Source organism: Podarcis filfolensis (assembly GCF_964270895.1).
Source record: "Podarcis filfolensis genome assembly, chromosome: 5".
Taxonomy (NCBI): domain Eukaryota; kingdom Metazoa; phylum Chordata; class Lepidosauria; order Squamata; family Lacertidae; genus Podarcis; species Podarcis filfolensis.
This window is the reverse complement of record NC_139608.1, coordinates 195,453-219,724: the sequence shown is the minus strand read 5'-3', so window position 1 is coordinate 219,724 and position 24,272 is coordinate 195,453. Positions and strand designations below refer to the sequence as shown.

Below are 24,272 nucleotides of genomic sequence, written 5' to 3'. Positions count from 1 at the left end.
CTCTAAAGCTGCAGTGTGCGCTGAGAAGAAACCTCCACTGCCCCCTGGCAGGAAGAGCAGAGGTCACCAGGAGCACCGCTGCTTGGTTGGAACTGGCCGTGTTCCTTGACTCCAGCAGCCAGCCTATATTGGCCTGGTGTCTGAGGCTGCCACTCTTGGCGCTTGCCACCAAGGCCTTCCCGTCCCTGATGAGACTTGGAGAAGACAACAGAGGTTGCAGGAATGATTCCCTGCTGCTGCTCCCCTGCTGCAGCCACCTTTTGCAGGAGGGCTAGGGCTCCCCCCCCAACAGGTGGCTTGACCCCTCCAGCAGCCATTCAGTTCTGCTATCCAAAGAAGGCCATCGACTCTAGGCCCCTTTGCCCTGACACTCAGGCTAAAGCCAGCAATGCCTCCCGTGGCCTCCTTCCAAGGCCCACGTGTTTTCCAGATTGCCCCCACACCAGCTTCTGCCATGGGGTGCAGCGGGATTTAGCGCAGAGCGCAGGTGCTGCAGATGCACTAATCTTTTTGTGCTTTTCTGGCAGGGTTGAGAAGAAGGAACGAGCTCGTTTAAAGACAGTGAAATTCAACTCTAAAGCAAGAGGTGACAAAGGGGTGAGTTTGGACTCTTTACGCTGTTGCTACTGTAAACTCTGTCATAATGAAAGCCTTGCATGCTCACTTCACCTACAGGCTGGTGGGGTGACTGGCCAGGAAAGCGATTCAGCGCCCTGTGAGTCTGGCATCTCCTAGGTGGAGACAGGACTAGAGAAATCCAGGGTAGAGCAGGAGAGGCCTCTCGGTGGCTGGCAGTGGGGACAAGGGAACCACTAGGACCTGCTTTTGAAGGTGGGGGTGTTGCCTTCGGCCCCCACTTGCAGGCCTCCTGTTAGGGTACAGGACTGGCTACTGGGGAACAAGAGAATAAGGGACTTGGTCAGGATTCCTGGTCTGTTCCTCTCTGGAAAATCCTCCTTTAAAAACAGCTTTAGAATCAGGAGAGTCAGGGGCCACCCAAGAAAACTCAAGTCAAAAGACTTTAGGCGTGAAAGTGCATGAGATGGATGGATGGTCCATGGAATGTTGTGCACTTGGCTGTTTTGTTTCCATTGTGGGACCACCTGGCTTCTGTCCCTTGAAGGGGTATCATGAGGAAAGGTGAGGGCTGTGGCTTCCTGGCTCCCTCCTTGACGCCCCTGGGTGTCCAGAGACAGCCTTGAAGGTACGTAACCACATGCTTGTGGGCAGCTGGGAGGCAGCAGGGAAGGGGAGAGCAGAGTCAGGAGAGGGTGGAGCAGGCCAGCCGACCAGAGAGGAAGAGCAGCTGAGGGGACTCAGTGGACCCTCAGCCATGTTTATCTTTTCACAAAGCTGTGTGAAATACCATAATCTTAAGGGTAGAACAGATTGTTACAGTAGACTCCAAATTAACACACCAGCAACATTATTTTAAAAAAATATTTCCGTGACTTGTGCTAACAGACATCTGTTACAGACGCCCCCGTGAAATGGATGCACTGAACACTTTGTGTGAAAAGGAACTGTTGGGAATGCACTGGGGTGGGTTTAAGCAGACTGGTGCTGGAACGGGGCTGGTCCCAGGCTGGGCTGTGTGTGCAGGAGGGCAGGGAAGCTGCAGGGTGTGGGGCTAGAGCCGAGGGGTCTCCCTGGTCTCCTTTCCAGAGCCACATTTCAGCCCTTGTGCCTGGGGAAGCCTCAGGCCCTGGGCGGGGGGGGGGGGAATGCCCTAACCCTATGGCAAGAAAGAGCAGAACACATTTAGTCACCTGGTGCAGCCAAATACCGCTTTGTTCAAATGGGCCTTTGGGGCAGCTCACAGAGTTTGGGTGTTGCATTTGTTTCCGTGCAGCCTGCACACACAGCCCTGGTCCCGTGCCGTTTTGAAAACTGGTTGTGTTGGAGTCACAGCCTTGTATGTTGACTGTTGCCAAGTTTGCACACGGCTCCCATGTCCTAACACTGCACCAGACCCATGCATGAGCCCCTGAGTGGAAACCAAACTACGCTTGCCATTGAGAGAGAACTGCCCGTCTTGTCTGTCTTCCCTCCGCTTAACATGGCCCTCTCGAGAGGGCGGCCTTCCTCTTGTCCTGCCAGTTCTCTTTCTCTTTTTCTGTCTTTCTCCCCCCCTTTCCTCCTCTTTGTTGGTACCTTCCTGGGAACTCTGTGCATGCTTGCTGTTGGCAGGGGCTACTTTGCCTCGGGGATGTGGCAGCCTGCTCTTAATTCTAACACCTAACGTGGCAAAGCAGAAGGAGGCAAAACTGATGGTGTTGAAAACTGAAGCTGCTGTGCTTGTTCCCCCCTCCATCTCTTCTTCTTTCAAACAGTCCTGCCAAGGACCACCCCCACCCCACCCCCCTTTTATGCCAGGCACCAGCCACTGACCTGCTTGTCCTTTTGCCTGGGCAAAATCAGCTTATGCCGCGTTGAGCACCCGGCGTAAGAGGAGAATGTCGAGTGGCCTGTGGGTTTTTTTCTGCTTCCTTTTCTAACCCATTTGTACTAATGATGCAATTCTGCAAAGAGGCTGTGAGAGCTTAATAAAGTTAATACACTCTTAGTACTAAAAACAAGACTCTCCTGCCTGTAAGAGCCTTAAAAACACATGGCTGATATTTTCTGCAAATCAAAACATAATTACTTCTAACCATGTTTTGTTTTTTTTGCTATTGGAGCCGACTTCTAACCACTCAGCATGCAGCAGGTGAGGCTGTTGCTCTCCAGACTCTGCACAACAGGAAATGGCTGTTGTCTGGGAGACAGGAGAGCTCCAATGTGTCCCTCTTAGCCAGAAGGCGCCTTGCAGCACCGTGATCTCCCAGAGGTAGAGGCTTGGGCAGCTCCTACCAGGGAGGTGAATTTGCGTGGGGAGCTGTGCCCTGGGCCTTCCAGTCCAAATGGTTTAAAAACAGAGCAGGCACAGGCGCACGCTGTTCATGGTGTGCTCTGCTTGACTAAACTGAGCTCCTGCAGCAGTTTGCTGGCATTGCAGGGGGTTGGACTAGATGACCCTCGGGGTCCCTTCCAACTTGACAGTTCCATGATTCTCTAAGTGTTGGGAAGAGGGCTTGGCTCGCTTTGAGGCTGAGCAGCTTCTTCCCAAGGGGGGCTCCAGTGGAAGAACCCCGAGATTCAGCTGTGGCTCTTCTGCCCTGCCCATTCCTCTGCTGCCACCAGGGACACGCAGCAGGTGGCTGCAGCAGGAAGAGGAGATCAGACGCGGCCAGGCAGGTCCCACGGCATGTGTGTCTGTGGACTTCAGTGGCAGCTAAGAGACCATGCTGGCTTGAGCTGCCAGCGGTTGGGATCCAGATGGCCGGGCTGCTTCTGACATCCTCTTTGTGCTGTAGCCCCTGAGGGTCCCTGGTCCCTCTGGATATTCATGCATTGTGTGGGGTCAGGTGGCTGAGGGGGGTCTCAATGACCCCTTGTGCTTGTGGTGCTTGGATTAGGAGCCACGTGGATGTTCCCTCCAGGCACTGCTCTCCGGCTCAGATATCACGACTCAGGCTACATTAGCTCCCTTTTATTTGTCTCAGTTGCATAGACTGCCTTTCAGCCAGAGTTTCAGAGAGTACAGGGAGACGGCCTTATGCCCAGTCAGACCAGTGGTCCACCCAGCTCAGCATTGTCTGCACTGACTGACAGAGGATCTCCAGGGTACTAGGCAGGGATCCTTTTCCTGCCCTACCTGGAAACCCTGGGGGTAGCACCTGGGCCCTTCTGCATTCAGAGCAGATGCTCTACCACGAAGCCCTCTGCAGAGGACAGCCACCCCACAACTTGCTCTGAGAAAGTCTGTGTTGCAAGAGGTCCTTGTAGCTGCTCCCTGCTTCTTCCTCAGGAGCAGTTGAAGGGGGGCTGTTTCCCACTCCTGCCAGCAGCATCCGGCGGCCTGGGCTAGAGACAGAGCCCCTTCCCGCAGCCAGTGCTTCCTCAGAATGGAGCCGGCCGCTTGCTCCCCAGGCCCTTCTCCCTCCATGCCCCAGCCCTGGCTCCAGCCGCCACCTGGGAGCTGCCCCCTCCCCTCCTAAGGGAGGGCTGTGGATCCAGCCAGCCTCGAACTGCTGCATGTTGTGGTCCTAGAAGTCGGCCTCTGCCAAGCTGCTGGACTGGGCCTCTGTGACACACTGGACATTCGACCTCCTTTGTTTTGCCCCTCCTTCCTTCTCTTCTTCAGCAGTCATTCAATGACAAGCGTAAAAAGAACCTCTTTTCCCGAAAATTTCCCTTCTACAAGAACAAGGACCAGAGTGAGCAAGAAACCAGTGATGTGGACCGTAAGTATGTGGGTGGGGGCAGGGCAAGCGCCAGCTGCGGATGTGCCGGGGGGCCTGCCTTGCGTGCCAGACGTGGCCTTGCCTTGAAGGGGTCCCAAGAGCTGCCACAGGGGCAGAGATGCCACCATCCTCAGGGAGGGGCTGGCCCAGCTCTCCTTCCACAGCTGATTGGGGGGGGCAGCGAGTTCTGTTGGCTGCAGCTAAAAGGCAGGTGGCCTCTGGCTTTCAGAGGTGGGTTTGAGGGACAGGAGGTTTAAGTGCTGCCCTTAAATGGGTTTCTGGCTGAGCTTTGGGCACCCCCCTGGACCCCTGTGGATGCTCTTGGGACCACCTTGCCGTAGCCCCTCATTGATATGCTACTGACGGTTATTTTCTTTGTGATTGTCTCTTTATTGCTTGCCCTCTGGGAACTTCTCTGCAGGAGATCCCTGAAGACATGGGATCAAAAGGCCTGAGTAAGTGACCCTCTTCCCAGAGGCCCCTGAGCCCTCCGCTCACCGAGACAGAAGGAAATGCCTCCTCTTCCTCCAGGGGTCTCTTTCCTCCACACTTGTTTGCCATCTCCTCCTCCAAGTCATGCCACTTCCATTTACTTTTTGGTTGGGAGGCTGGGAAACCTTGCCCTGTTTTGCAAGCACAAAAGTCATTGAATCGTAGAGTTGGAAGGGACACCAAGGGTCATCTAGTCCAACCCCCTGCAGTGCAGGAATCCCAACTAGACATTTGGCCACCCTCTGCTTGGAAACCTCCAAGGAAGGAGAGCCCAACACCTTCCGAGGGAGTCTATGCCTCTGTCAAACAGCTTGCTTGATCTGTTTCCTCTTTCTGGCTAGAGCCTCTAGCCATATGCAGGCCTGTCATAGATCTCACCTGGGGTTCTCCTCCGTTCTGCACGGGTCCCCTGGTGTTGGCTCAGCAGATACAATGGCCAGGGGGGCCCTTTCAACAAGTCTTTATGAGGGACTTGAGCTTTTTGGTGGGGATGTTTAAAAAGAGGTGCTTACTGATCCTGAAGAAAACATCATCATCATTATTATTATTTTACTATTATTTAATAAATTTGTATGCTGTTCTTCATCCAAAGATCACATGGAAGTACACAACATAAAAATACAAAATGAGAACACAAAATACATGATCAAACAAAAATAGACCAATAACCATCCTCCCACAATTTAAAAGGCTATAGAATGTTAATCAGCCAAACGCCTGGTTATAGAGAAATGTTTTCACAAGGTGCCTAAATAGATAATTATTATTATTATTATTAATTTGCTGCCTTTTATCAAAAGATTCCAGGGTGATGTACAACACTAAGAACGCAGAATAAAAATCATAATGATAAAATAAGCTTAATAACTTCCCCTCCTTTAACAGACCATAAATTATTTAATGGCCAGAGGCTTGGGTAAAAAGGAATGTTTTGGCCTGGCGACTAAAGACATGTAATGATGGTACCAGGCGAGCTTCTCTGGTGAGGGCGTTCCACAATCAGGGAGTCACCACAGAAAAGTCCTGTTCTCATGCTGTCACCCTCCAAACCTCTCAGGTAACAGGTGACAAGTGTGGATCTGGGTCCGTTTGTATTGGGAGAGGCGGTTCTTAAGGTGTTGAGGTCCTGAGCCCCAACCGAAGCTGACAGAAGGCACTCCACCAGTGCAGTCAGGCCAGGATAGGTGCAATATGCTCAGATGGTCTTGCCCCTGTGAGCAGCTTGGCCACCAAATTCTGCACCAGCTGAAGTTTCCGAACTGCCTTCAGAGGCAGCCCTATTGATAACGTGTTGCAGTAATCTAACCATTCTTCATCTTTTCAGAGTTCAGGTTGTTGAGGCAGTGACACCCAAAGACTGTTTCTTGGGGACTGACTTTATCTTTTTTAATGGTACCCAAATGCAACAAGTCTTAGACCTGAAATTCCTCAAACAATTCATCCACCATCAAAAATTCAGGATAGAGTCACTTTTTATTGGCAGGGCGCTCTGCAGTCTGAATTTTCATGCCTCTGTAGACCTAGAAGAGGCTTACCTCCACATACCAAATCACCTTCAGCACAGAGAGGTCCTGAGGTTCCCCTACAGCCGAAACCACTTCCAGTTCTGACTGTTGCCATTTGGCCTTGTCTCCACACAAGAGGGTTCCTGGTGGGTCCATGTGCCTCCAGAGTATCCTTATCTGTCCTTCTTTGGAATACCTCTTGGTGTGGCAGGAGTGCTCTGGAAGCTCAAAAAGATGTTTGCATGCTTGTAATTGCTGGCAGCTCACAGCTTTCCAGCCCATGAAGCAAAGAGTCACCTGTCTCCTGCCCAGTGACTTGGCGGCCTTCCCTGGGGATGCTTCCTAGATGGAGATTTCCTAGGCCAGGTCTTCTTCAAATACGTTTATAGTTCCTGACAAGTTAAATGCTTGTGCCTTCGCCAAAGCTGCATTCAGAAGACGTGGGCTTCAGCAGGTTCTTCCGCAGCTATAGACCGCTGAACCCCTTTCTAACTCCTCTTGCCCCCTCCCAGCTCCTGCTGTGTGCCTTTGCCAGGTGATCTGGTGCGTCGCTGCAGGTGGTGTGTGAGCAGTTTAGACCATCAGTGGGGAGAGGCAGAGCAGTGCTTTCAGCCTCCCAGTGGCCTTTCTGGCCTGACCCACTGAGCTCCACCGGTTTTCCCGGCTCCATCTGACCCTCGTGGTGGCAACCCCTCTGGCCATGACACATGCTGCAGGTTTGGCAGATCCCCAAGGAGGCACCAATGGCCTGGATGTGAACGGAGGCTCCCTCTGTGCCCTGTGCTTCTCCCACTGCCTCTGAGCTCCAGGCGGAGTTGGGAAGTCGCAGAAACTCCTCGGGGGTTTGGGCCACCTTGTTCTGTGTCTGCATCCAGACGTCCTCTTGCCTTTACCAAAAGGCACCAAGAGTGCACTCACCCCAGCCCCAGCCCTGTCACGTTCCTTGAATGTGGAGAGAGAGCCTTCTTCCCTGCAGAGTGCAAGTCATGGCAGCCCCGTCTGGCACTTGTCCTTGTCTTGCTTTTCTTTGGGAATTCTTTCTGGTCTGGTGCAGCTCCTCATTTTCTCCTTCCTGTTCCTGTTTCAGAGCACGTGACGTCCAACGCCAGCGACAGCGAAAGCAGCTACCGTGAGTGTCTTGGGGCCTTCCCCACATCTCCCTTTGGGGCAGGCTAGGAAGGCTCGCTTGGCTTTCCCTGTGTTTGCAGCTAGAAGCATCTCTCAAGGCGCCCATTCGGCAGCAGAGCGTACCTGAACTCCGCTGGGGGGTCAAGCTTTGGCTCTTGCGATGGGGTTCTTCCCCAGTCCAGCTTACCTGGGCCGGGCACCTGAGCAACGGACCCCCTCCTTCCGTGGTGCCTCCGCTCCGCTGGATAGGCCGGTTGCTGGGAGTGTGAGAGGGTCGGATCAGCAGCTGATCCTCACAGACCCCTCGGCTCTCAGGAAGTGCCACTCCAGGCAAGAGACCGGCTCTCTTTTAGCCGCATTGCTGCACTGCTGGCCTAAACTTGTGTTTAATTTCAGTGACAGTCTGTTAACGTATCCCTTGTTCTTGTGGTTTTTTTATTTTCCTCTTTTCTTATGTAGTTTTTGGCTTAAGGCATCATATCCAAAGTCTTCCACGCCCTGAGCACTCTCAAGCCGCCTGACCATAGAGTCCTGTGTCTTCTAGCCTCAATAAGATTCTAGAAATGTGGCAGGAGGGGTCACTCATAATTTCTGGGCCACATGTGAAATGTTGAGTGCGTGGCAAGCAGCGTCCCCCAGTCGCTTCTTTAGCTATATGAGACTTAAAACTGAGGCATACCTATTAAGATCACCACAATAAACTCACCTTGCCTTAATCAAGTTACAGATAGGTAGACTATGGTCTGCCATAGTCAAAACAAAACAAAAAAATTCCCCCTTCCAGTAGCACCTTAAAGACCAACTAAGTTAGTTCTTGGTATGAGCTTTCGTGTGCATGCACACTTCTTCAGATACACTGAAACAGAAGTTGCCAGATCCTTCTATATAGTGAGAAGGTGGGGAGGGGTATTACTCAGAAGGGTGGTGGGAATGGGTGATTGGCAGATAGCTGTGATGAGCCTGTTGACGACTCTTAACGACTGCAATAGGTCTTACAGGAAAAAGCAAGGGGTGAGAAGGGGTAAGAGTCGTCAACAGGCTCATCACAGCTATCTGCCAATCACCCATTCCCACCACCCTTCTGAGTAATACCCCTCCCCACCTTCTCACTATATAGAAGGATCTGGCAACTTCTGTTTCAGTGTATCTGAAGAAGTGTGCATGCACACGAAAGCTCATACCAAGAACTAACTTAGTTGGTCTTTAAGGTGCTACTGGAAGGGGAAATTTATTTTTGTTTTGTTTTACCTTAATCAAAATATAATTAAGAGTAGATTGTGGCTCACCATATCTATACAGAAAGTGGTGCTTATTAATTTCCTATCTGGCTTCTATACCAGTTTTTTTTATCCTGAAAAGTCTTATATATGAGAGATACGTGTGTACATCTGTATTATTTTACGCAGACACTACATTCCAGCTCTAAACTGGTGTATCTGAATTTGCAGGTGGCCAAGAGGAATACGTCCTGTCTTACGAGCCTGTTACTCAGCAGGAAGGTTTGTAGCGTGTTGCATATAAAACCAAAAGCCCTGAAGGCCACAGAGGCCTTTGGCTCTCCTTTGCAAGCACACCTCCCAAGGGCTCGCTTTCAGCACCACCAGGCTGGTTGGCACCCAGTGCCCTTGGCTGCACTAGGACCTTCTGCGAAGGAGGTACGGAGGGCTCCCTTCAAGCTCCCAGCCGTTGCTCTGGAGTTGCTTCCTTTGGACCTTAAGTGGGGGGGGGGATGGGGGCATGTGCTGTCCCAACTAGGGCTGTGGGCTGGAGGTTCCTCACCCCTGCCGTCGGAAGGGAAGCTGTCAGAGCAGTGTCTCCCGTAACTTGGCCATGGCCACAGGAAAGGCCTTCAGCTGCGTTCTTGCCGAGCAAAGCTCTGGAATGAGGAGCATGCCCCACAGGGACTCCTGCTGGCAGGTGGACGGGGATGGGCGGAGTTGACTTGGGCGAGCCTTTGACCCCCAGGAACTTGGGGAAGGGACAGGAGGTTGTTGGTTGTTTTCCTTCCTCTCTGACTCCTGGGTCTGTTCCCCCTTCAGTCAACTACACGCGGCCTGTGATTGTTCTGGGACCGATGAAAGACCGGATCAATGACGACCTCATCTCCGAATTCCCTGACGAGTTCGGATCCTGTGTTCCACGTATGTATGGCAAAGGCCTACCAGGGAAGGTTTTGTCACACAGGCAAGCAGCACAGAAAGTGTGTTTCAGCTTGGGAAAGAGCAGGCCAGGGTCACAGTGCACGGGTGCGAGGAGCTGCAGTTGCATGTTGTTGGGCTTGGAGCCAGCAGTGAGTGCAGAGCCCTTGCAGGGGCCAGAGTCCTCCTGCTTGGCATGGGGACACCCCAGGGCCTCCCTTGGGCAGCTCTGGGCATTGCCTGGCTGCAAGCAGAGTGCCTCTTGCCCTCGAGCCCTTTCATGCAGTCCCCAGCCAAGCACAAGCCGCAAGTGCTTTCCTTGGGGGAGAGAAGACCCTTTCTCAGTCAGGAGCCATGAGGAGCTCCTGGGCACAGCATCCTCCTAGCATCTTGCCATTAATTTCATTTGAACTGATTTTATAATGAAATGATTTTAGAATGTTGTATTATCTTTTACGGTTGTTAGCCGCTCTGAGCCCGGCTTCGGCTGGGGAGGGCGGGATATAAATATATTTTTTTAAAATTACTATTATTATTATTATTATTATTATTATTATTATTATTATCATCATCATCATCATCATCATCATCATCATCATCATCATCATCATCTTTGGCATTGGACATGCTTTCCCCTTGGCCTCATGGGCTAGCCAACCTGTCCAAGCACACTTTCATTGCCTCATTTGTGGGGAGGGGGCACCTCTGGCCCCTGTCCCAGTTTGGCTCCTTAGACCAGAGGCTTTCAACCTTCTTGAGTCCACGGCTCCCTTGACCAACTACCTTCTTTCTGCAGCTCCCCTGTGGGGCTCAGGGGCTCAATTAGGTTCCCCCCTTGCCTGCAGAGCTGGCAGCTTCTCACCCTTTTTTGAACACCCTCAGCCTCCTCTCCCCTCTCCTTGGGCCCCTGGTCTCTGAGCTGCCCCACCCAGAGGCACTATTCGCCTGGGGAGCCTAGAGCCAGGGCTGCTGCAATAAACAGGTGCACCTGCCTTTGGGAGGCAGAGACACAAGAGGGCATCCGAGGAAGGAGGGAAAGAAAGAGGAACAGAGGCCAGTGTTGCCCAAGGCACCCCAGGGTTGAAAGCCACTGCCTTAGACCCTTGCCCAAACCACACCAGCCTGGCACCTTCTAAGGGCAGGATTTTGATCCTGCACAGGGAACAGGATCATGCAGCCTCGGCAGCAGGATTTAATCTGCTCATCAGCTGATAAGCAAAGATTGTAGCCCTTTCCCTTCCCTTTTAAGGGTGCAACAGAGCAAAGGGCTGTCCTTTAATTGGGGTGGGGGTTGGGAGCTGGCTCAAAGGGCGCTCTGCCTCTTCAATCATGGAGATGGGCTTCAGGCTCTTGGTGCCAAGTGCCGTGTGAATGGAAGGGAGAGGCTGCCTCAAAGGGCACTTTGCAGAGCTGCCGCGGGGCGTTTGACTGCTAGGTGTGCACACCCACACACCCCACTGCCTGCCTGTCAGATCTGGCCCATGGAGGCCATGAGATTCCCCAGCCCTGGCCTCGTTCTGCCCTGGCCCCATTTGCCCCTTCATTCCCCCTGCCTGCTGGCATCCCTGGGTTCTTCCTTTCCAAACCTGCTGGAGCATCATCAGACGACACCCAGCAGTGCTTCTCGCTCCTGTCAATCCAGGAAGGCAATGGAATGGACTCGGTGCAGGAGGAGATAGGGCTTTGCAAGCTAGGGCTTGGTCCACACAAGGCAGGGAGCTGGCTGCTGGGTGAGGGGGGCTCAGCCTGTTCTGGAGGCGGCTGAAGCAGTGCCTTCTCTCCACTTTGGCCAATCTAGAGAAGGCAGGCCGGGTTCATTCCTGTATCCAGACAGGATCGCTGCCCTGCGTTCCACATGGGGCTGCCTTTGAAGGCCGCCTGGAAGCTTCAGTCAGCCCTAGATGTGAAGGTCAGACTCTGGTCTAGCACTTGAAGGTCAACGCACTTGTAGGGTGCCAGGGTCCCACCTTGGATCTGCTTCCTCCCACATGTGCACAGTAAGTGGAAGGTGCTTGATGCCAATATTTGGCGTCAATGTTGAGGTTTCTGTGTGTTGTGCCTGCCTGTCTGAAAGCTGCCTGTCTCTTTCCACAAAGATACGACCCGGCCAAAGCGAGACTACGAGGTGGACGGTCGGGATTACCACTTTGTTACGTCCAGAGAACAAATGGAGAAAGATATCCAGGATCACAGGTTCATTGAAGCCGGCCAGTACAACAACCACCTGTATGGAACGAGTGTCCAGTCCGTGCGGGAGGTGGCAGAGAAGGTAAAGGAGCTCCTCTCTTTCCAAAGTCTGCTTGGGAGAGATGAGGAGTGGTCCTGGTCTGCCCCAGGGTCTCCTTCCCCAATCAGTCATGACGCAGCCTCACAAGGAGGAAAGGGCGTCTTGCTGTGGGACCTCCGCTAAACCTTCAGCGCTTCAGGAGCCTCCTGAGCCCAAAGATCTCTATTAACTAAATGTCATGAAGTCAGCGCCCTCAGTCCATTGCCTCAGTTGTGCCATGGGAAATATCTGAAGATCTTATACAGCAAAGCTAGTGCCCAGCACTGCCTGGGTCTTTTTAGAAATCCCAAAATGTTGTGATTTTTAAAGGGATATGTATGGTTTTTGAGTCTGCCCCCATCACACCATAACTCCAAAGTCCCTCCTGGCCCCAGCACCCTGTCAGCCTCGAAGCAGAGCTTTTAAGCGCCTGAGAAAATGTTTCCATGCCCTTTGTGCTGCCTGGAGTCCATCCAAGTGAAAGGAGCAGAACTGGCCACTGAGGATTGCCTTGTAGGTCCCTCTGGGAAAGGGGCAGGTCGGCACATGCAAAAGAGATCTATGTTGCTTTTGCATTTCCCTTTGAAGCATGTTGGCCGAGATCGGGGATCGGGGGCAACCAATATCAGAGGTTGGATCAGGAGTTCCCCTGCTTAGGTTTCCTCCTCCAACTCAACTCTGCCCAGATGCAGTTACTGTGAGTCTTAGGATGGCAGTCACAAAGGGAAGCTCAGCAAAGAAAGGTTTGGGGGGCCCAAGGCGCCCTGCAGCGCAAGCAAGGCAGCTCTGCTACATTCCACCAAAGGGAACCAAAGAGAAAGCTGGCCAGGGTCTCCCGCTCTGTGTGCGCCTGGGTGATTCTGACAGGGAGGAGCTTGGGCAAGGCCAGGGAGAGCTCTTTTTTATTGGCTCATCTGGAAGGGGTGTGGCTGCCAGGATGGGACCCTTCTTTCTGAATGTGCCGCTACACTGCAGAGGAAGTGGGCCTAGAGTTGCTGCCTAAGACAATCCCCATAGGTTTGCCAAACAGGCCTCCTCTCAACCCCAAGAAAATGGCTTTCCAGGGAATGTCTGCAAATAGCTAAACTAAGGGGGAAGGGTGCTCAGTCTCAGCCGCCGGGCTTGGCTGAGCTTGTCTGCCAGCAGCAGTGATGCCTTGGATGTTCTGCTCTGAGATGCCTCTTCCCTCCGTGCCTCAGGGGAAGCACTGCATTCTCGATGTCTCCGGAAACGCAATCAGGAGGCTCCAAATCGCCCAGTTGCACCCAGTCTCCGTTTTCATCAAGCCCAAATCAGTGGAGAACATCATGTGAGTGGAAGCTGGCCTTCTTCTGCCCCTCCGACCTTTTCCTCTCTGCGCATGTTCTGGTGACCCTCCTTGCGGCATGTGGCCTCCTCTTCCAGGAAGGTCCTCAACCACGGACTCCGGGAAGGGAGCTTTCCCTGGGGGCTGGGTGTATTCCACAACCCATAATATCCTGCCGTTTTCAGCAGGAGAAAAAAAGCAGCCAGCAAAGGCCCAATCCTCTGCAGGAAGAAGACAGAGCCAAACTTTAAAAGCAAAATGTCTGTCCTTCCTCCTTCTGGTTTTTGGCTCTGCCTTCTGGAGAAGAGCAGAGCGACTCTGCTGCTCCCGAGCTGCTGCTTGAGGGTAGCTCAGGAGTCGCCAACGTGGTGCCCTCCAGGGGTTGCAAGAAGGTGCTTCATTTTAAACATCACATCCGAAGGCTGAGCCTCGTCATCAGTATCTTGGTTTGATTTGTGCTGCAATTTCAGGGAAATGAATAAGCGGCTGACGGATGAGCAAGCTCGGAAGACCTTTGAGAGAGCCATGAAGCTGGAGCAAGAATTCACCGAACATTTCACAGGTTGGTTGCTGAGCTGTGTTCCTTTCAAGGCAGCGGCTGGGGGGTTTCAGTTCTGGGGGGAGTGGTGCAAGAGCTGTGCCAGTCCAGGCCCTCAAGAGCCTCCTCCTCCTCCTCCTCCTTCTCTCCTCTACAGCTATTGTGCAAGGAGACACATTGGAAGAAATCTACAACCAAGTCAAGCAAGTCATTGAGGAGCACTCCAGCCCCTACATCTGGGTCCCCGCCAAGGAGAAGCTCTGAAGGCCGCCCAGCGGGGGCCGCTGTGCCTCCCCCCTCCCGTGCGTCCCACCTGGGGGCAGCCCTTGTCCTGCATGGGCCCCCGTGGCTCCCGTAGCATTTTCCCAGTGCCCCCTTTTGTTCCGATGGTGTGGATTCTCACAAGCTGCTGGCGGGCGGCCATTTTCTCAAGGGTCAAAGGGCAGTGGCTCGATCCGCTTGTGTGGATACGAAACGGAGAATTTTGTGGTAAAACTCCTTAATGTTTAAGGGAAAGTATCCTTCAGAGATTTTGAGAAAACAAATCTTTATATACACCCTTTTAAATATTTCCTAACAAAAGAAAAGTGGTCTTAATGATGTAAATGGTGAGCAGTTTTGCACGCGTGACTTGACCTGCATGATTTGATTCACGGGGTGGCTGCAGGCCGTGGTTCTGTAGTTTTCTGTTGTTGGCAACACAGTTATTTTACAGGCAGTTAAATCGGAGATTTTTGTTCAAATGTCCAAGATAATGTAAATGGAGTTGCCATTATTTCACAAGGGAAAACCCATTTTCATAATTTCATAAGAATATTCTTTATAGTCTATTTTTTCATTTTTTGCTGATGCCGTTGTTGGGGGCAAGAATATCTCCTGTTTTTAAACTAGCACACACAAGACTATTTGGAGTGTCTTACTGATATCATCAATGAGTAACGGTCATTACATTTTTGAATCCAAATACAGTTTAGGTGCTTTAAAAGCTTGTACTTCATATAGGAATGATTAATTTTGTTCTGAAAATATTCTGAAAGATTATCATAAGAGACGATTCAGAGTCTGAAATATAAATATGTTCTTAGAAGTCAGATTTTAATGAATATTTTACCCACAATAACTGCCTATTTTGTTATAATAAAACATATTATATACATACAAATATATATATATATATATTAAACTTTCTTTAACTAAAGTTGTACTGTGGGAATTTCTTTCTGTTGCTGTACACAGAACTCCTTTGCTTGCATTTGAGGGGGTTTGCAGAGCCCAAGGTGATGGCGGCCCTGTGAGCTGCCCAGCTCCCTCCCCTCCCCACTTCTGGACCAGGAGCTCCCGACTCTCAAGTTTCCTCTTTGCTCCTAGGAGGACGTGCATCTTCGCCCCGGAAGAGCTGGCAGTTGCCCTGCGCTGGCGCTCCGCTTCTCAGTGGAAGTGGGAGCAAAAGGAGCTTTCCTCTCCCCCTCGCCAGGCGCAGCTCTGGCCCCCTTCCTTCCGTTGCCCCAGCCGGCAGTCTGAGTCCTTCGTAAAGAGCTTCCATCTGCTGCTACGGTTCAAATCCTCCAAGAGAGAGAGAGTGAGGGAGCTGAGCTTTTTGGTGGGTGGTTGGAGATAGCAACAAACTAGGAATGATGCTGAATGATACTGACCCATGGAGTCGCTCCCAGTGCTACAGTTCTGTGATTCTGTAATCTCTCAGTTTGGTTTTAAATTTCCTCTGTTGACCGATTGAACACTAAAGCGGAACATAAATTTTCTTAATAAACCTTTAAAAAGGCAGCAGGAGACATGCATATTCCAAAGGTCAGCATAAGTTGCCCGAGTCATAGAATCATAGAGTTGGAAGGGACACCAAGGGTCATCTAGTGCAACCCCCGGCAATGAAGGAATCCCAACTAGATCATCCCTGACATTTGGCCATCCAACCTCTGCTTAAAAACCTCCAAGGAAGGAGAGTCCATCACCTTCCGAGGGAGACTGTTCCACTGTCTAAACACCTCTTACTGTCAGAAAGTTTTTCCTATTGTTTAATCGGAATCTCCTTTCTTGTAACTTGAAGCCCTTGGTTTGAGTCCTGCAATCCAGAGCAGGAGGAAGCAAGCTACCGTATTTTTCGCTCGATAACACGCACCTGACCATAACACGCACATAGTTTTTAGAGGAGGAAAACAAGAAAAAAAAATCTGAATGAAACAGTGGATGTATCATTTTTGTGCTTCATGCTGTGGCCACAGACATGTGATTTGACGGTGAGTTTGGGGTAGCCCAATGCAAAAATCCTGAGAATCCATGTCGATCTGTGCTTTGTAACCACGTTTTTGCACCATTGCAGCCCCAGGCAACAGTGGGTGCATGATTTTTTTTGGTGCAGGCTGTAGCCATGGACATGCTATGTGATCTGATGGTGAATTTGGGGTGACCCAATGCAAAGATCCTGAGGATCCATGTGGATCCGTGCTTTGTAACCACGTTTTTGCACCATTGCAGCCCTGTTTTTGCATCAGATCATTGCTATGTGATCTGATGGTGAATTTGGGGTGACCCAATGCAAAGATCCTGAGGATCCATGTGGATCCGTGCTTTGTAACCACGTTTTAAGTGGGGAGGGAAGGAAAAACATAGAAGGGACAAGGAGCACGAGAGGGGTGTGCGGAGAAGCAGCTGGCTAAGAATGCAAGAGAGGGGTTTAAAGGGGGGGGAAGGAAGGCAAAAGTCCCCCCCACCCAAGCCAGCCCCCCCCTCTCTCCTCTGCATGTTTTCTGCTGCCTGCGAGTCCCTAGACAGCAGCAGCACCGGAGCACGGAGAGGAATTAGAGGGAAGGACGCTCTGCTTTCCCCTCTGCTTGCCTGGAGGGGAGGGGATTTGCCTGCTCTTTGTTCCGTTTGAGCAAACACAGTAACGAAACAGAAGAGGGTGGGCAGTAAGACCCTGAGGCAGAATGCAGGAAAGCAGCAGCCTCCTCTCCTCCCTGACGGCGCGATATGATTTTTGCCTGATTTTTTTTTTTTTTAATAATATTTTTTTTTATAATATTTTTATTTTTCCATATAAACACAATACAACAAACATAAACATACAAAAACAAAAACAAAACAAAAAACATGTATCATTTCATATCCTAATTTCATATCCTATCTTCCCCGACTTCCTCATGCCTCCCCTTTCTGTATTCCAAATTCTTATCGATTGTTCAGCAAATCTTCCCTTATTTTAATTTAAATTTAGACTATTCTTCCTTATTCTCCTTGTCTTAACCATTACTAATAGTAACCATTTACTTTCCAGTCCAACATCATTCTAGCTTTCATTAACTTTGTAATATTTCTTTAAATAGTCCTTGAATTTTTTCCATTCTTCTTGCGCTGCTTCTCTTCCCTGGTTTCGGATTCTGCTCGTCATTTCTGCCAAGCCCATATAGTCTATCACCTTCATCTGCCATTCTTCCAGTGTGGGTAGTTCTTGCGTCTTCCAGTACTTCGCAATGAGTATTCTAGCTGCTGTTGTAGCATACATAAAGAAAGTTATGTCCGTCTTTAACACCCCTTGGCCGACAATACCCAAGAGAAAGGCCTCTGGTTTCTTGGGGAAAGTATATTTAAATACCTTTTTAAGTTCATTATAGATCCTTTCCCAGAATGCCTTAATCTTCGGGCAAGTCCACCAAAGATGAAAAAATGTACCTTCAGTTTCTTTACATTTCCAACATTTATTGTCAGGCAAATGGTAAATCTTTGCAAGCTTGACTGGGGTTATGTACCACCTATATATCATTTTCATAATGTTTTCTCTTAAGGCATTACATGCCGTAAATTTCCTCCCGGTGGTCCACAACTTTTCCCAATCAGCAAACAAAATATTATGACCAATGTCCTGAGCCCATTTAATCATAACCGATTTAACCGTTTCATCTTGTGTATTCCATTTCAGCAGCAAATTGTACATTTTGGACAAATTCTTAGTACTGGGTTCTAACAGTTCTGTCTCCAATTTTGATTTTTCCACCTGGAAGCCAATTTTACTGTCCAGTTTAAACGCTTCATTTATTTGATGATAGTGCAACCAGTCTCACCTTCCCTTTTAAATTCTCAAAACTCTGCAATCTCAATTTGTCCCCTTCCTTTTCCAAAATTTCCCAGTATCTTGGCCACTTGGACTCCATATTTAACTTTTTAACTGCCTTAGCTTCCATTGGCGACAACCACCTTGGAGTTTTATTTTCCAGCAAGTCTTTATATCTGACCCAGACATTTAATAGTGCTTTTCTGACAATATGATTTTTGAAACTTTTATGTGCTTTAACCTTGTCATACCACAAATATGCATGCCACCCAAAAATGTTATTAAAACCTTCCAAATCCAAAATGTCTGTGTTTTCAAGAAGTAGCCATTCTTTCAGCCAGCAGAAAGCTGCCGCTTCATAGTAAAGTTTAAAGTCTGGCAGGGCAAACCCCCCTCTTTCCTTTGAATCCGTTAATATCTTAAATTTAATTCTGGGCTTTTTGCCCTGCCAGACAAATTTAGATATGTCTTTCTGCCACCTCTTGAAACAATCCATTTTATCAATTATTTGCAATGCTTGGAACAAAAACAACATTCTTGGCAATACATTCATTTTTATAGCTGCAATACGGCCTAACAAGGAAAGCTTTAAGTTGGACCAAATCTCCAGATCTTTTTTCACTTCTCTCCAAGTTTTTTCATAATTATCTTTAAACAAATTCACATTTTTAGCTGTCATATTTATACCCAAATATTTCACTTTTTTAACCACAGTTAACCCTGTCTCGTTCTGAAACCTTTCCTTTTCTATCTGTGTCAAATTTTTCTCCAAAACCTTTGTCTTAGACTTATTCAATTTAAATCCTGCCATTTGACCAAACTCTTGAATTATTTCCAAAACTCTTTTCGTGCTAGCTTCTGGCTCTTGCAATGTAAGTACTAAGTCATCTGCAAATGCTCTCAGTTTATATTGTTTAGCTCCGACCTGAATCCCTTTAACCAACTGGTCCCTCCTAATCATATTAAGCAAAACCTCCAGGACCGATATAAAAAGTAATGGGGAGATAGGGCACCCCTGACGTGTCCCTTTTTCAATCTTGAACTCTTCTGTAACCACATTATTTACAATTAGTTTGGCTTTCTGTTCAGAGTATATTGCACCTATACCATTCTCAAACCCTTGGCCTACCCCCATCCCCCGGAGGTTCTTCAACATAAAACTCCAAGAAATGTTGTCAAAGGCTTTCTCGGCATCCACAAATATCAAAACAGCTTTAGTGTTTATGTTCACTTCCAGCTTTTCCAAAATGTCAATTATATTCCTTACATTGTTCGACAAATGCCTTTTTGGGAGAAAGCCCGCTTGGTCCCCGTGAATCTCCTCCATCAAAACTCTTTTCAGTCTCTTTGCTAAAATGTCAGCAAAGATTTTGTAATCCACATTCAATAACGAGATGGGTCGGTAGTTTTTAAGTTGGGTCTTTTCAGTCTCTGTCTTTGGTATAAGTGTAATGTAGGCCTCTCTCCACGTATCGGGTGCCCTTTTCCCCTCCATAATCTCATTGCAGACTTCCTTCAGAGGTTGTATCAACCCTTCCTTCAAAACTTTGTAATATTTGGAAGTCAGTCCATCCGGTCCGGGGGATTTGCCCGGCGTCATGCCTTGAATGGCATCTTCTATTTCTTGTGCTGATATCTCCTGGTTCAATATTGTCTTACTTTCTTGCGAAACCTTTTTCAGCCCATTTTCCTCGAGGAACTGTTGTATGTCCATTTCTTTCTGCGGCCCTTGTGTGTAAAGTTGTCTAAAGTAGTTCTGAAAACAATTCCTAATTTCCGCTGGGTTGCTTATATTTTTTCCTTCCACTTCTATATTTGTTACCGTGTTGAGTTTTTGTCTCTTCTTTATTTGCCAAGCCAGTAACTTGCCACATTTATCAGCAGATTCAAAGGTCTTTTGTCTCATTTGTTTAATTTTCCACTCTAATTCTTGATTCATCAGTTCCATATATTGTGTTTGATGAAATTTGATTTCTCTTAAAATCTCTTGGGATTTTGGCTTCGATCTTAATTGTTTTTCCCCTTCTTTTATCTTTTCCAAAATTCTCTCCTTTTTCTCATTTTGCTTTCTCTTCTTTAAAGTATTTTGTTGAATCAAAAACCCTCTCATCACGGCTTTGCTTGCGTCCCATACTATTCTTTTTTCTACTTCAGACCTTAAGTTGATTTCAAAATAGTCTTTCAAGGTTTTTTGGGCCTTTTTGCAGATCTCCTCATCTCTGAATAAGGTGTCATTCATTCTCCATCTGAAGGAACCAGTTGTTGTTTGCCTCATCACCATCTTTACAGCATTATGGTCGGAGAAAGTTTTTGGGCAGATTTCTACTTTTTTTATGTTCGGAGCCATACTGCTAGTCACCCAGATTTGGTCAATCCTTGTCCATGTCATTTTGGCTTCAGAAAAGAAGGTTCCCTCTCTTTCTAATGGGTGTTTTGTTCTCCAAATATCAATCAAGTCCATATTGTCAGTCATTTCAAAAAAAGTCTTTGGTAGTCTTCCATCTTTTGTTATTACCTGTCTTTGTGCCTTGTCCATATTTGTTGAAACTACTCCATTCATATCTCCCATCAAAATTAAGTTGTAATCCATATGGTCCATCAAGATTTCATGCAACTTCTTAAAAAATTCAGCTTTCCCTTCGTTTGGTGCATAGATTCCCACTATCAAATACTTCTCTCCTTGAGATTGAATTTCAATTGCCAAATATCTTCCTTGATCATCTTTAAAGATTTGTTTCGGTTGCAATTTTTCTTTTGCATAGATCACCACTCCTCTCTTTTTTACTCTGTCTGAAGATATAAATTCCTGTCCCAGTCTTTTATTTATTAGTAATTTTCTGTGTGCTCTTGTCACGTGGGTCTCTTGTAGGCAAATCAAGTCCAATTGGTCTTTCTTTAAGGCATGAAATATACTTTTTCTCTTCCTGGGAATGTTTAAGCCGTTACAATTCCAGGTTAGAAGTTGCAGAGCCATGATGGGATTATTTACTCCTTCCTCCTACAGCTCCCTGTTTTTGTTCCTCGTCCGTCGGTGGTGCCGTGTTCGTGTCCAATGATGGATGCCCCTGTCCTGGAAATGTCTCTTTCTGTAGGTCTTCTTCGTGCTCTCCCAAGAACTTGTCTTTATCACTTACAGTCTTTATTCTTCTCTTCTTTCCCTTATATTTAAAAGACAAGCCTTGGGGAAATTCCCACCTGAATGGTATGTAGTTCTTCTTCAGCAGTGTCACCAGGTCCTTATAATGTCCTCTTGCGTCCAAGATACTCTTAGGGATGTCTTTAAAAATCTCAATAAAAAAGTCTTCAATTCGAAGGGCTGTTTGGTAGTGCAGGTTCAGTATTTTATCTCGCTCCTCCTTTGATCTTAAAGTAATAAGACAATCTCTGGGTCGATTCTTCTTCTGTCTTATTCCCAATCTAAATGCACTTTCTATCTTAAAGTCCTCTTTCTTCAACTCCTGCTTCCAAAAATCAGAAAATTCTTTTGTCAAATAATCCACCAAGTTGTCTCCTTCCTTTTCCGGCACAAGTCTGATCCTTAGGTTCCTCTCCTTGCGTTGCATATCCTGCATAGAGAGTGCCAGTTCATATTCGTCCAATTTCTTGTAAACTGGTGGAAATTTTTCCTCCGCAGCAGTTGCAATTTCCTTAGCTTCCTCAGCTATCTTTCGTGTTATAGATGAATCTTCCAATAATTTCCCAATTGCTTCTGCATTTGAGTTCACTTTATTCCCTAGGTCAGTTATACTTTTAGTATTTAGGTCAATTTTCCCAGAGATTTCTTCAATTTTTTTATTTGTTTCAGCAACTTGTACTTTAGTTTCAGCAACTTGCAATTTAGTCTCCGCACCTTGCTTTTTTAGTTCCTCCAAAGAGTCATTTATCTTCTCCAATACCTTAGCAAATGATTCTTCTGTAGACATTGCTTTCACTTTTGGCTTTGCAGCCACTATAGTTCCAGAGGCTCCTGTTACAGAAGCCCTTCTTTGCATGAAAGGGTCAATTTTGTATTGTCTGCCAGATCTCAAGGTTGTTTCTTGTAAATCCCCTTTCTCTTTACCATCTGCCATAACAAAGTCTTTTAGTCAAGGTCATTCCCAGACTTTGGAGCTCACAAACAAAAGTTCTCAAATTTTAAACTCCACTTGTTGCTGAAACAATTTGTAGGTCCTCTAGAGGGCGTAGAGTCAGTTCTATGCTTCTCAAAATAATCCCACACTCTTCAAAAAAGAAGGAATAAAAGTTTCCTAGTCCCTTTCAATTTTTCTTTTCTCTTTCAAGGGGATCCCAATCAATAGTGTCCTGTAAGTAACTTTGTAATACCACAGAAACAGTGTTTCAAATTGGAAGTAACCAAAGTCAATTTAAGATACTTTTTAGCTTCTTATAGCAACAGTCCTTAGCCGGTTCCTTTTCTCCGGCAGTCCGATCCCAGGTTAAAGAGCAGCGGTACTTAATCCAATTCTTTTAAATTGGCAGGGAAACACTTTTAAAATCTTCTTCCCCCCCTCCTGCCTTCGGGGGGGGAGTTCTTAGCTTTGGTGGTGGATTTCTTAAATCCCGCAAGTTTCCTCTCAAGCAGTTACAGCTAGAGTGCCTTTCGCTTTGATCTTGCTACAGAACGGAAAGCAGACTTCCTTTTTAGTGCTTATCCGTCTCGGTGCCCAATTTCTTTATTTTAGAGTCCAATTTATACTTTAGCAGTCAATCCTACTCACGGATAGTTGTTCTTTTAATCCAATTTCACGGGAAGAAGTCAGCGCTCTCCGCTAATGGCGACGCGGCTTCGCTTCGCAGGCTGGGTGAAGACGACTCTCAGCACCGCTCCAAGACCCCTCCGCTGCTCCGGAGCCTTTAAAAAGGCTATTTCGCAGCGTCGGGGGGGCGCAAAGGTGCCCGCCGAGTCTCCAGTTCACAGGCAACGCGCCTGTGATTTTTAAGGGTCCCCGCTTCGCCGTAGCTGACAGGACCCGAACCCGCGAAGCAGATCTCTCCCGGAGCTCCGGTTGAGATCCGCCATTAAGCGCCGGCGCTAACCATTTGTTCCGTTTGAGCAAACACAGTAACGAAACAGAAGAGGGTGGGCAGTAAGACCCTGAGGCAGAATGCAGGAAAGCAGCAGCCTCCTCTCCTCCCTGACGGCGCGATATGATTTTTGCCTGATTTTTGCCCTGTACTTGGGACAGTCAGCTCCAGGGACCACACATTCGCTCAATAACACGCACAGACATTTCCCCTTACTTTTTAGGAGAAAAAATCTGCGTGTTATAGAGGGAAAAATACGGTAGTTCCCTCCTCCATGTAGCAGCCCTTGAGATATTTGAAGATGGCTATCATATCTCCTCTCAGTCTCCTTTTTTCCAGGCTAAACATACCCAGCTCCTTCAACCACTCTTCATAAGGCTTTGCTTCTAGACCCTTGATCATCATCGTCTCCCTCCTCTGCACATTTTCAGCTTGTCACTACCCTTCTTAAATTGTGGTGCCCAGAAGTGGACACAGTGTTCCAGGTGTGGTCTGACCAAGGCAGAAGAGAGAGGGACTATTACTTCCCTTGGTCGGGACACTAGACTTCTGTGGATGCAGCCTAGAATAGCATCACTTTTTTGCTGCTGCATCAGATTGTTAACTCATGTGAAGCTTGGGGTCCACCAAGACCCCTAGATCCTTTTCGCATGTACTGCAAGTAAGCCAGGTCTCCCCCATCCTATATTTGTGCATCTGGTTCTTTCTGCCTAAGTGCAGAACCTTATATTTGTCCCTATTGAAATTCATTTTAAGTCGCAGGAGTTCCTGTTAGAGCAGGACTTCATCAGTGCAGTGCAGTCAAAAGGAAGAAGCTCCCCTCCTGTTTCCTCGCCCATCACATCTACAGAATGTCCCAATTGGACCTCCAAACCCATCGGGCAAATTGCTTCCGTGATGTCAAAAGCCATGCCTTTAACTGGAGATTGGGCACAGCAGCTGCTTGGTTTTGAAAGAGAAGGAGTAAGTGAACCTTTCAGTCGCTCTTTTCCCCTTGGGTGATTTGGAGACGCCATCCCTTCCAGCCTCAAGATTGCACTTGCAAATTTGTGTGAAGAGAAGATCTCTGTAGCCTGATCTGCCCAAAGGGGCCCCTCTAGGCCACCATCGCACTTTCTGGAAGCCCAAAAGCAGCACATGAGGACAACAGTCCTCTCCTGCTTCTGTTGCTCCCTTGCATAGGGCACAGTGGCCCATACAACTTTTCCCCACAGCAGTTTTCCCAAAAACAAAGTCCCATGCGACTTGGTCCCAGTGCCAGAGTGTAGACTAGGGTCCCTGCTGGCCTTCAGCAACTGCTCCCTCAGGCAGGATTCTGAAAGTCCAGAAGTTACATCTTGCCCAGAGGACTTTTGAGCTACTTACTCTTTTATCTCCCTGCCCTTGTATCCCAGCATAGCCAGTCTGTGCCCTCTGACCCCCCCTCTCTCTGCCTGTTGCCTTCATGCCTGGTGCTCCCCCCAGGAGCTCCATCTGCACCCCCTTCTGTAACACACACACACACACACACACACACACACACACA

The 24,272-nt window shown here is 48.3% G+C and overlaps 1 protein-coding gene across 14 annotated transcripts in view; it reads left to right on the top strand.

Moving 5' to 3' along the window:
• The window catches only part of DLG1 (discs large MAGUK scaffold protein 1), an 82,515-nt gene extending 67,658 nt beyond the window's left edge, over positions 1–14,857 (top strand). For 7 of the 14 annotated variants that reach the window (XM_083612624.1, XM_083612623.1, XM_083612617.1 and 4 more), the window contains 9 exons: positions 528–597; positions 4,187–4,286; positions 7,371–7,412; positions 8,860–8,910; positions 9,451–9,552; positions 11,646–11,818; positions 13,015–13,124; positions 13,592–13,683; positions 13,817–14,857. In XM_083612624.1, coding sequence (XP_083468750.1) covers positions 528–597; positions 4,187–4,286; positions 7,371–7,412; positions 8,860–8,910; positions 9,451–9,552; positions 11,646–11,818; positions 13,015–13,124; positions 13,592–13,683; positions 13,817–13,923 — 847 coding nt within the window. In that variant the 3' untranslated portion in view covers positions 13,924–14,857. Of the gene's footprint in view, positions 1–527; positions 598–4,186; positions 4,287–4,707; positions 4,742–7,370; positions 7,413–8,859; positions 8,911–9,450; positions 9,553–11,645; positions 11,819–13,014; positions 13,125–13,591; positions 13,684–13,816 lie in introns of all 14 variants that reach the window. The other 7 variants (XM_083612613.1, XM_083612622.1, XM_083612621.1 and 4 more) reach the window with 2 other exon arrangements.
• The last annotated feature ends 9,415 nt before the right edge of the window (positions 14,858–24,272 follow it).